General features: G+C 42.7%; 1 protein-coding gene across 4 annotated transcripts in view; it reads left to right on the top strand.

Annotated features, from left to right (window-relative positions):
- LRP2 (LDL receptor related protein 2) overlaps positions 1-11,816 on the top strand; it is a 190,112-nt gene that overhangs the window by 153,577 nt on the left and 24,719 nt on the right. For all 4 annotated transcript variants that reach the window (XM_024756639.1, XM_024756637.1, XM_024756638.1 and 1 more), the window contains 7 exons: positions 65-193; positions 1,107-1,226; positions 1,973-2,089; positions 2,844-2,960; positions 3,821-3,958; positions 6,698-6,820; positions 10,521-10,649. In XM_024756639.1, coding sequence (XP_024612407.1) covers positions 65-193; positions 1,107-1,226; positions 1,973-2,089; positions 2,844-2,960; positions 3,821-3,958; positions 6,698-6,820; positions 10,521-10,649 — 873 coding nt within the window. The remainder of the gene's footprint in view (positions 1-64; positions 194-1,106; positions 1,227-1,972; positions 2,090-2,843; positions 2,961-3,820; positions 3,959-6,697; positions 6,821-10,520; positions 10,650-11,816) is intronic.

Raw genomic sequence — 11,816 nt, 5'->3', positions numbered from 1 at the left:
TGTCTTTGGTTTCCTTTCAGGACCGAGACTTCAGTTCTGACCTTGCCCCTTCTTCTCTTTTCAGTGAGCCCTGCCTACCGCTGTGACAACTATACGGAATTCGACTGTAAAACAAACTACCGCTGCATCCTGCTGTGGGCTGTGTGCAATGGTTTCGATGACTGCCGGGACAACAGCGATGAGCAGGACTGCGGTAGGGAGGGACTGCAGGGGAGGAAGGAGGGACAAACAACTTAGCAGGAGATGAGAACAGATTTCCCACATCATCCTTCCTTTGTTCGCCTCTAATAACATGTTACATTTTTGTAGCTTTTTACAGGGATATTGGGAGTTTACTTTATACATCTTAAATGAAATGTGTCTCAAAGGATACTATACTTGGGGAAGACCTTGTGAAGATATTAGGAATTTGTGTAATTTCTCCCAGATGCAGAATTCCTGTTTACGCTTGACAAGTTTAAACTGTCTGATCTTAGAGATTGATTGAAAGGAATGAAAGAGGGAGTAGAGAAAAGATTTGGTATCTATCTCTAAAAAGGATTTTTCCAAATCAGAATATTTCTTATTTCTGAATCTCCCTCTGACTTTCCACATCCTCTGTGTCTGGCAACATAGAAAATTTATGGACAAAAGGCCAAATGAATGAATGGAATTTGCCAAGATTAGGCATATACTCTAACTTGAAAACAATGTCTCTCTGTGTGTGTGTGTGTTAGGTTTAGTTGGAAGAGAGGTAAGGAAGATATTGGGTTATTTTAATAACACTGAATCTAATCAACTAAAGACAATGCGATGGACATGTTTTGTTTGCTGGTGGCATCACTTAATTTTCCTTTCCAGGCCTTCATTGCAAATTGCAAGCCAGGGACCAAATCATTTTTTGAACAGTTTCTACAGAAGAGAATGGATCTAGTTTCTAACAGTAGGATAGATTCAGTTTAGCCTAAAGAGGAATAGTGACAGTGAATGTGGCTGGCATTCCTCTTTCTGGGAGCTTTGAGAATATGGTAGTGTAAGCCTCAGACCATCTCAGAAGAAAGCCAGGACTACTTCGACATTTCTTGACCATGGGTTTCTGAAGTATTTGCAATGACTGTGCTTTGCAGAGTCGATGGCATGCAAACCTTCTGGGGAATTTCGCTGTACAAATCACCACTGCATCCCTCTTCGCTGGAGATGTGATGGGCACAATGACTGTGGAGACCATTCAGATGAGGAAAACTGTAGTGAGTGTTCAGGGTCCTTCATCCTTACCTGCCACTGGAGTGGTGATGTCTGCTCTTTGTCTGTAATTCAACTGTCTATGCCGTTCATCCTCAAAGGGTAGGAGGACGGCTACCTGATCTCTTGTTTTCTGACTGGTACATTACTACTTTTTCATCTCCTTCTCAGCTGCTTGTAATCAAGCTCTGGGAGAAGAATATTTACCCAAGTATATCTTTTGTCTCTATTTATTTATACTCAAGTTTATTATTTTTTTTCAAAAAGAACTTGAGGTGACTTACAATATATCATTGCCTTATGATATATATCGATTTCAGATTAACATGAAATACATTCTGACTTTAGTCCCCTTTTGGAAGTAAGAAGGTATAGGCAGTTGAGAGAATCAGGATGCTAGTTACACCTGCAATTATCAATTGACTAAAAACTTCTTACACAAAAGGGTGATCCAATTGGCATTTTATTGTTCATAAGAAAGTTCATGTTGAATCCTATAGGAGGTTATCTGGAGTTTCAGGAAATGAAAAATTATCTTAAGATTAAATCACCTTTGGACAAACTTTTTGACAAAGTCCATTCTTTACAGACTTACAATTGAGATGGAAAGTCTATTTTTGGAGGCTGGACAGTCTGGGACTTGGGACACAGGAGGGCGTTAGGCACAGAGGACACTTAGGCCAGTCCACAAGCCTGTCCCCTATGTATGATTCCTGGTGCCCTCTGATGGCCACGTGGCTTTCTTTTTCAGCCCCCCGGGAATGCACAGAGAGCGAGTTTCGGTGTGATGATCAGAGCTGCATTCCTTCTCGATGGATCTGTGACCAAAACAATGACTGTGGGGACAACTCAGATGAGCGGGACTGCGGTAACTGTCACAGCTCTTTAAGGGGCTTTCCAGAGAGTCTTGTACTAGGGTCAGCATATTGGTTGGAAGTAGGGGCTTCACATGTGTGTTTGGAAGGTTTTTTAGACTTAAATGATTTCTGTGTAATTTATGTAATATATAAACCTTAGCATTACAGTACCTTCTGCTTATATATATTTTCTATGTTTATGATTACCTTATAGCAGTCTAGATCAATAATAATAGGGAAAATCTCAAGAGAGTTTTAAAAATCTTATTTTAACTTAAACCTCTGCTAGGAGCAGACTTTAATCTGCATGGACCTTATAAACAAATAAAAACATTGGTCTTCCTACTGTTCTCCAGAAAGTGGCCCTAAGATATATATGGCTGTAGCTCCCTGGTGTAGAGGTCAGATGTTAGAATAGGAATCATAAACCCCAAGTAGTTTTATAGCTCTTACTGATTAAGGGTCGAGTCTGAGAAAAATCAGCGAGCAAAACAGTAAAAGTTGGGGAGTTCAGGGTTTTGAGGAAAAGTTTAAGAGCTAGAGATATTTAATAGAGGAGAGATTGCTACTTCCATCTCCATATTTTGAACGGGGAAAGTGTACCTTTGAGAGTGTATTTACTCGCTAACCACAAGGCGTGGGTTTGTTGTGAGCCAGTCACCGGGTATGGATAGGAATGTGATGGAAGACTTACTACTCTCCACGGAACTAACAGTTGTCTGAGAATGCCAAGGCATCCTGGAAATGACAGTCTTTTCTCTTCAGAGATGATGACCTGCCATCCTGGATATTTTCAGTGTGATAGCGGGCACTGCGTTCCTGACCAAATGAAATGCGATGGGTTTGCCGATTGTCACGATGCGTCTGATGAAGCCACTTGTCGTAAGTTTCTAGACACCCATGGCACCGTTTGTCTGAAATGCATGGATATGGCAATTTAGACCCAACTTTTCCCATCAGCCACCACTTCTTATATTAAAAGACCATAGATATTTTCTATTCAGCATTCATTGATAATTATCAGTTTACCTGGGGCCTGAGTCACCATGTCCATATATTTCACAGTAGACATTCAAGCGCATTTCATTAATAATATTTCAAATAGAGAATATATTAAGTGTGCTAACGAAAGTATTTATATGTTATCAGCTACTCTACAAATCGTTAATTGGATAAAAACTTGGCAGGTAAAAGGATATTCAAGCAATGAATAAAAGGGTATTCAAACATAATGAAGTCCCAGTATTAAACATTTTCTGAATTGAATAATGGCATATAAAATTGTTTACAAGTATAAAGACAATATGATCATTTGCATTTTAGTCTTTTTGAATCACTGATTAAATATTAACTGTTGATGATTGTCTATGGTGGATTTTGTTGATAATACGGTTGCCGCATCTTAAAACCTGCTTTTCAAGAGACTGTATAAATGGATGATAGGAAAAGCCAGTGCTGACACCGCTGAAGGGTTGCGCTTGCCTATAACAAAAAAGTGCGGTGCTGTCCACAGAATGACTCATGTCATTGAATACTGGGCTTGGTCATCCATCCATAAGAAACATTCCATCAGAATTTCAGACAGTTTAAAGCCACAGAACATCTGGTTGAATCAGGAAGAGCAGGCTATAATGGAACTCTTTCCATTAGGAGAGCTCTTTCTGTAAAGGAGAAACAGCCGGATAGCTTTCCAAAAAGTATCTTTTTCTAATAATTTGACTCTGTCTCCTCCCCACCAACAGCCACTCGCTTTCCCAATGGGGCATACTGCCCAGCTACTATGTTCGAATGTAAAAATCATGTTTGTATCCAGTCATCTTGGAAGTGTGATGGTGATAACGACTGTGGCGATGGTTCCGATGAAGAACTTCATTTGTGCTGTGAGTGAGAGAGGCTGGGACTGGTGTTGTCAATGTTTCTTATGTGGATCCTGTGATCCAGGAGGGTGGTTGTACAATTTTTGAGTACTGGACACATGATCTGCATTAGTGTGCTTTCACTTGGCCTTCCTGCTTAGTTCTCTACTTGGAACATGAGAAAGTTGGGCAGGCATCCATAGTGTTAAACATTTTGTGGCCTTCAAAGGCAATTGGCGTAAATAGCGGCAGAACTGTTGTGGTTGAAGTCTGAGGTAGGGTGGGGCTGTACATCTCTCCTGCTCCATTCTACTTTCAGTGCCCCTCAAGGTACTTCTGCTAAACCCCCCGAACTTCAGAGAACACCTTTAGGACATTTTAAAACTAGTTAGTCCTTAGTCACTTGACGTTACATCATAATTCAAGCCCATCTAATTTTCTGTTTTATGATGCATATGTATTTATTTATTTAAACATTATATACATATGTTCCCATATCTCTTCCCTCTTGCTTCTATTTATTTTTTAAACCAGTGAGTCTCAATTTGGGTACCCATCAGAATCACCTGGGGAGAGGTGTTTCAAAAGCACACGCTCTGGTCCCACCCTAGGCTTAGACCTATTGAACCAGAATGTCCAAGGACATGTCAGGCCTGGGCAAAAGGTATATTGAGAAAGCTCCTTAGCTTTTTAGTCTCCTGGTTGATAACTACTGATTTTAACAAAGTGAATGAAAATAGAGTTTGTTTTGGTCATTTTGCTCCATGCTTTGAGTCATTGGAGAGACTTGAGAGCAGTAGTTCTCAGAGTGTCATCTCTGTACTAGGAGAGTCAGTATTACCTGGGAACGTGTTAGAAATACAGATTTATGGGCCCACCCCAGATCTACCCAATCCGAATCTCTGGCAGGGGGACCTAGCACTCTCTGCATTAATAAGCCCTCCAGGTGATCCTGATGCAAGCTAAAGCTTAAGCATTTCATGTAAGTAAAAGCCCCCAACACAGGAGAAGACACTCCCAGAAACGTTACTTCTGGAGCTCTTGGTTAACTCCTAGTCTGACTTAGCTGCAACTTGCTTCTGGGGTTCTCATCACCTCTTCCAGTCAGTTTCCTAGATTCATCTGCATCAGTGTGCTTTCACTTTCCTGCTTAGTTCTCTACTTGGGACATGAGAAAGTTGGGCAAACATCCATAGTTTTAAACACTTTGTGGTCTTCGAAAACAATTCATTTTTAGCCCAGGGATTTGACTCTAGAAAATGATATATCAGAGTATTCCTTCCCCCCAGAGAACTTTGAATTAGCATACATTATATTTTCCCAGTGGCATCCCAACACTTTCCTTGCCACATCTTAGTTTTGTATAAGGAACTAACCATGTTTTGTTTTGTTTTTCACTTGATGAATCTTGAAAAACATCTTAAGCATGTGTAACTTTCAAAGAAGAAGTCCTCAGGAAGTTGCTTCCCTCTAAAAGATAAAGTGCCCATAGTTAGTAAAATTAAACTTTGCGGAGGCAGAGACATATAGCCACATGAAAAAGTGACCAACACTGTTTTATAATGTTGCATTTAACAGCAAATAATTCTTGCAAAGTTCTATTAACGATACTTCCAAGAACCAGTTCTCAGAGCTGAATTTTTTTTTTTTTTTTTTGCGGTACGCGGGACTCTCCCTGTTGTGGCCTCTCCTGTTGTGGAGCACAGGCTCCGGACACGCAGGCTCAGCGGCCGTAGCTCACGGGCCCAGCCGCTCCACGGCATGTGGGATCTTCCTGGACTGGGGCACGAACCCGTGTCCCCTTCATCGGCAGGTGGACTCTCAACCACTGCGCCACCAGGGAAGCCCTCAGAGCTGAATTTTTTCCCCCCAACCTCATTACAACTCTCTCCTCTTGCTCCCTGTTTGTGGTACCAAGGCAGAAGGAAAATCAAACAGCCCAAGTCCTCCATGGGAAAGAGGAACACATGTGTGTCGAGTTCACTGAATTCTTGTACATGCATAGAGGACTCGTTTCCCTGTAGCAACTAAGGGACCTGGGTTCTACCTGTAGGTTCCTCACAGGGACACAAGCATGAGCCAGAGGTCTAATTCTGGATAATAAAGTGAGTCAGGGTTTGCTTATGAAATATCAACTTTAAGTGCAATAGGTGAGGGAATTCAGGTAGGAAAGTCCATCATGGTGTAAAACTTTAAGGAAAAGACTTTGTGTTCTAGAGGCTCAATGATAACTCCAGTCAGAGGGACAAACAGTGGCCTCTTGGCTCAGGTATGGTCCTGCTGGCCTCTCCACCCTCCTGGCCACCATTGTCTTCCTCGCTCCATGCTTCAGCCCAGAGATCTTTTATTCAGGTCCAGAAGCCTGCCTTCCTGACTCAGAATTTTTCCATGTGAAGCCTCTTCTGACCCCTCCTCCCCCAGAACTATATATCTCCACAGTAGATGCTTTCACAGCATGTTTCCTTTGTGGCTCTTACCACAGTTGTAGTTGAATGGTTAATTTGTAAAGTCTGTTCTCCTGCTAGAATAAACATCCCATGAGGATAAGTATCGTGTCTTTCTTTTTCCCAATTGAATCTGATGCCCGGCACAGCGCCACGGTGTCAACTAGACACTCAAGAGCTATTTGTCGATTGGTTAATCGAACAAGCCAATGAAGGGATGAATCAGGCAAGCCTGGCGCTGGCACGGGAGTGTTTTTAGATACTGATCCTTATGTTTTGCTCTTAACCTGTACTTTTGCTTTTCCGTCTTGTGTTTTAGTGAGTGTTCCCTGTGATTCACCACACCGTTTCCGGTGTGACAACAATCGCTGCATTTATCGTCACGAGCTGTGCAACCATGAGGATGACTGTGGAGATGGAAGTGATGAGAAGAAGGAGAACTGTAAGCAAAAGTCAAAAGGGAGAAGGGAGGCCTTCCCTGGTGGCGCAGTGGTTGAGAGTCCGCCTGCTGATGCAGGGGACACGGGTTCGTGCCCCAGTCCGGGGAGATCCCACATGCCGCGGAGCGGCTGGGCCCGTGAGCCATGGCCGCTGAGCCTGCGCGTCCGGAGCCTGTGCTCCGCAACGGGAGAGGCCACAACAGTGAGAGGCCTGCATACTGCAAAAAAAAAAAAAAGAAAAAAAAAGGGAGAAGGGAAAAAGAAGGGCCCCCAATTGCTTGCAGTTTGCAAAATGTACCTCAGGGATTTCAGTTTGTTCTTTAGAGGCTTGAGCTACACCTGTGAGTGCAGATCTCCGTGGACATTATTGTTTGCAAGACCCTGTAAACACTCATTACTTAGATGCAACCCTTCCCTGCTTCTTCCTGTTTCATTTGAACCAGATGTTGGCAAGTTCCTTAAGAAAGTGAGAATACTAAATAGTGGTTGAGTCACACTTGACAAACTAATGGTTTCTCTCTTTTCAAAGATGAGGTTTGGTCACTCTTCAGCCTAGAGTTTCTAATTGCCAATCTAGGCATGGGAAATTCTCAATGCCCCACTGAAAAGATCATGTTAAATAAGGCAGCTCTGGTGTTCACAGAGCTTATCTAATATCCTTCTTTAAAATGAAAATGTATTTCCCAGAAGAGAAAGATGATAGATTATTTTAAGAGAGAAGTTTCAAACTGGTTGCATTTAATATTTTAGATATTGAAAAATCTGTGCTTTTACATTTTGAGACTGTTTTAAACCTATCCATTGAAGGAGAGAGCTGATTAATTTTCTGGGCAATTTAATTTACCTAGAAAAAGTCAGTGAGGAAAATTATTTCTCCTGAGTCGAATTACTTTTTTTCCTAAAAGGATATTATCTGGGAAAATTTAGATAAATGCTTAACTTTTCTATTTTCTATTCCTTATTTTTTTTTTTTTTTTTTTTTTGCGATACGCGGGCCTCTCACTGCTGTGGCCTCTCCCGTTGCGGAGCAACAGGCTCCGGACGCGCAGGCTCAGCGGCCATGGCTCATGGGCACAGCCGCTCCGCGGCATGTGGGATCCTCCTGGGCCGGGGCACGAACCCGTGTCCCCTGCATCGGCAGGCGGACTCTCAACCACTGCACCACCAGGGAAGCCCTCTATTCCTTATTTTGATGTGGGCTTAGAATGCTTACTGTCAGCTGCCATCCCAGATGGCCATCCTGGGGACTGGGTGTCAGGGGCACTTTGATACTATTGCCATGTTCAAGTTTGTACCCTCCCTCTCCCTCACCTTTTTGGGGCAGAGATGAACCTGTGGTTATAACATTGTTAATATGTTTGTTTGAAGCATAGCACAAAAGAATGAAAACCCAGAAATAAAACCTTTTTAAAAAATTGGAGCAGGTTTACCCCTTTCCCTCTTCTCTTTCCATTTTCCCTATCAATCATGCCATTTTTCAGTAGAGCCAGACATTTGTAGCATATGGTCAAATCCCAGAGTGGAAAAAAAGGAGTAGTAAACTAAAATTCTTCTCGTGGAGCAGGAAGTTAGAGGAATCACTGCTAGCCATCACAGTAGGCGAACTGCAACATTTCAATAGCTTAAAACAGCAGAGGACTAAAGTTTGATGAAGGTCAGGCAGCTCCCTCCATCCTGTAATTATGCCATCTGGAACACATAGCCTTCAAGGCTGCTGAGGCAGGAGAAGAGAGAAATGGAGGAGACAGTTTCCTAAGTTCCTGGGCCTGGAAGTGACAGGTGTCACGCATACTCACAGTCCATTGGTTGGCAGTAGTCACGTGGTCCCAATCTAACTGCAACGGGGACTGGGAAATGCAGGGAAGTGCATGGATATTTAGTGAACACCATTTGTTTCTACCACAATTTACCCTAGTGTCACTAAAATTCCCTGTGCACTTTTCTTTCCATGCGTAGAACACTCTTAACCCCTCCCCCAGGGACATAACCCAGAGTCCCTCTCAGTAAATGAAATCCAGGAGCTCCAGGTGACAGGCACTAGTCATGCCATCAATTCCAGATGTGCTTCCTCTTGGTCTGGAGACCCATAAACTAAGAGACTAGTTGTATTTGTGTCTCCTGCCCCCAGTAGATAGTGGTAGAACAGGGGGAGCATAATGGAAATAAACATCCTCGTGGGGAAAGAAAGAATGAGACTCCTTGCCGTCCCTGTTCTGTAGCAATTCTGAAATGGCACTGGGCTATGGTGGCACACGTTGGCCCAGGACAGTCCTGATTTACGTCTGTTGCCCTAGTGGAATTGTTAATAGAGCTCCTTTCCCTCTCACAAGCGTATCGACTTGGAGAGTAAATTGTATGTTTACCCTGTGCAGACATTGTGAAGGCCCTTATATAGTGGGGATTGGAGGAGATTCATTGATGAGGTCAAGACTCTGCTCTCAGAGGAGCACCTATGCCCATTTTTCCTCATTGTCTCTGCCTCCACCCTTTGGGATTGGTTGCTTGTCTATATCCCTCTTCAAATGAAGAGGGAAGAGGGGAGTATGCCCTCCTTAGGGGCAGTACAGCTTTCCCAGCCACTCCCTGCTCGTAGAAGGGTGGGGGCCCAAGAGTTTTGTCACCTCAGTCACAGTGTTTTGGTTTATTTGGTCGTATGTTTCGGAAACCGAGCAGGCTTTTGATCTGCTTGCTTTCAGTTAGTTCTAAGTGTCAATAACCTTACTCAGTGTTTTTGTTTGTTTGTTGGTTTTGGTTTTGGGGTTTTTTTTTTTTTTTGAGACACAGTTCTTGAATTTGTTGCATTTCTTTGCTTTGTTTCCCTCACGCACCTTTGGGTCAACTTTGTCAGTTATATTCAGGCCAGAAAAGTAGATGGGCAGTCATTTAATTCAACTAAGAGATTTGACTGGTCCTTTTTAAACTTCAGAGTCTTATGTCATCTAAATGCAGTAGGTTCTCTGCAAACTGCAAATTTCTGGACTTTATTTTCTTTGATTTCTGCTTGTAAATCAACTAGTTCTTCCCCGAGCTTATCTCTTTCTTGCCGAACTCAGGTAATGGCAACCCGCGCACATTATTAACATTCCATTTTCTAACCTCTTTGCCCAGGTTGACAAGTTCAGTAAACATGCGGTCCGCCTTCCAGTTTTTCCAAGGTGACAACTTTACAAATACTTTGCCACTGCGTAACACAGGCCTCCATCTTTCCCTCCTTTGGGATCACTTTCCTCGTTGCCTGCCTCCTGACTGACGCCAATGCCAAATATTTTAGGTTTTGTTATGGAAGTGCCCTACTTCTATATCATTTAGGGTAATTAATACTAGTGACCACAACCAACAAATCTCAAACTCTCAGTGGTGTGACGTAGCCAAGGCTTATTTCTCACTCACATAAAGGCCAGTGCAGTTTGCACGCCCTTCTCCATCTTGACGCGAGGCCACCTGATACACATGGTCCCTGGGTTGCTGAGCAGGGAGGCACATAGGCTTTAATAGCTTCAGCTCAGAAGTGACACGTGTCACCTCCAACTCACAGTCCATTGGCCTGAACTAGACATATGGTCCCAACCTAACTGCAAGGGAGACAAGGAATTGTAGGGAAGCACACGAGCTTATTTGTGGAAATACTGCCTCTGCCACAGAAGGAAGCGTCGTGTTTCACGGAAGAAAAAGTTTTGAGTTTACCTTATTCTTAAATTTTAGGTGTAGAACCGACTCCTAGACCTTGTACAGAAGATGAATTTAAGTGTAGCAATGGACGTTGCATTTCACAGCACCTGGTATGTGATGATGTCAATGACTGTGGTGACCATTTTGATGAGACGGGATGCAGTAAGTAAATACTTATTTTTATACTTCATTGTAGTAACTCAGGTTAACCTACTGGAAGCATGCAATAACATAAAGTAGACAATAACCGTGTTTCTCTTTAATTTACACGTTGTGTTCTGAACTGCAGTCAAGCCCATAGCTACCTGTTATTGAACACTTATTCTATACCAGACATTGTGCTAAACAGTACATGGATTATCTCATTTCATCCCTGTAACAATCCTGTGAGTTAGGTATTGTCTGTCTTTCTGTCTCTCTCTTTTAAACAAGTGAGGAAACCAACTTACAGGTTAAATAAATTGGCAATGTCTTCCTGTCATCAAGAAACTGAGTCAGGATTTGAACTCTGATCTGTTTAACTGCAGGGCGTATCCTCTTCCCAGTTCATTAGGTGCCTCTCAGCACCTTGAAGCTATTCATTTTGTTTCTTAGTTTGTACATTTTTTCATCTTAAGCCAAATGCAGTAATCTTTGGCACATAGGGGAAGAGTGGTTGGTGAGAATGGAAATGTCACAGGGGACCTTGGAAGGAGCACTTTTTTTGAGAGAGGATTTTATGTGGGGAAAGGATGATGTATGCAATCAAGGGATGCTTCTAGCTTAATATTGTGATGGAAATCTTGGAAGGGCATGCTAATAATTCGCACTTTGCTAGTCCTTTGTAGCATTTATGAAATGCTTTCACATACGTTCTCTAATTTGTCACTCAAGATAGCTCCAGGGGATTACTGCTATTATGTCTATAACTATATAATAAAGCTCACAGAGCTTAAGTAACTTGCTTGAGTGGCTCACAGAGTGGCAGAGGCAGAATTTGAACAGTCCTGGGACTGCAGTCTGGAAGAGCCGGCTTCTAGCTCCTCTGCAACTAGCTGTGCCACTTTGAGTACATACTGACTTCGTCAGGCCTCGATTTCTTCTTAGGAAAAAGGAGGGAGTTCTTCAAACCCTACAAGTCTGGACTTAGTCACCTTAGTTAGCTGCACGTGCTTTCAATTTTGTGGGCTTTAATCGCCTTTTTCTGAGGCGCCCCAAAGATTTCCTGGCAAATTTTCTCCTGTGTGGGTTACAAAAGAAGATGAAGAATCAGCCATATTGAGTTGATTTGCCATTCGTTTCACACACTTTCTCAATGGGGCCTGGAGTTTTTGACATAATAATGTGACT

This window comes from Neophocaena asiaeorientalis, unplaced genomic scaffold, assembly GCF_003031525.2.
Source record: "Neophocaena asiaeorientalis asiaeorientalis breed wild unplaced genomic scaffold, Neophocaena_asiaeorientalis_V1.1 scaffold6, whole genome shotgun sequence".
Classification (NCBI taxonomy): domain Eukaryota; kingdom Metazoa; phylum Chordata; class Mammalia; order Artiodactyla; family Phocoenidae; genus Neophocaena; species Neophocaena asiaeorientalis.
This window is presented reverse-complemented; position numbering and strand designations above follow the sequence as displayed.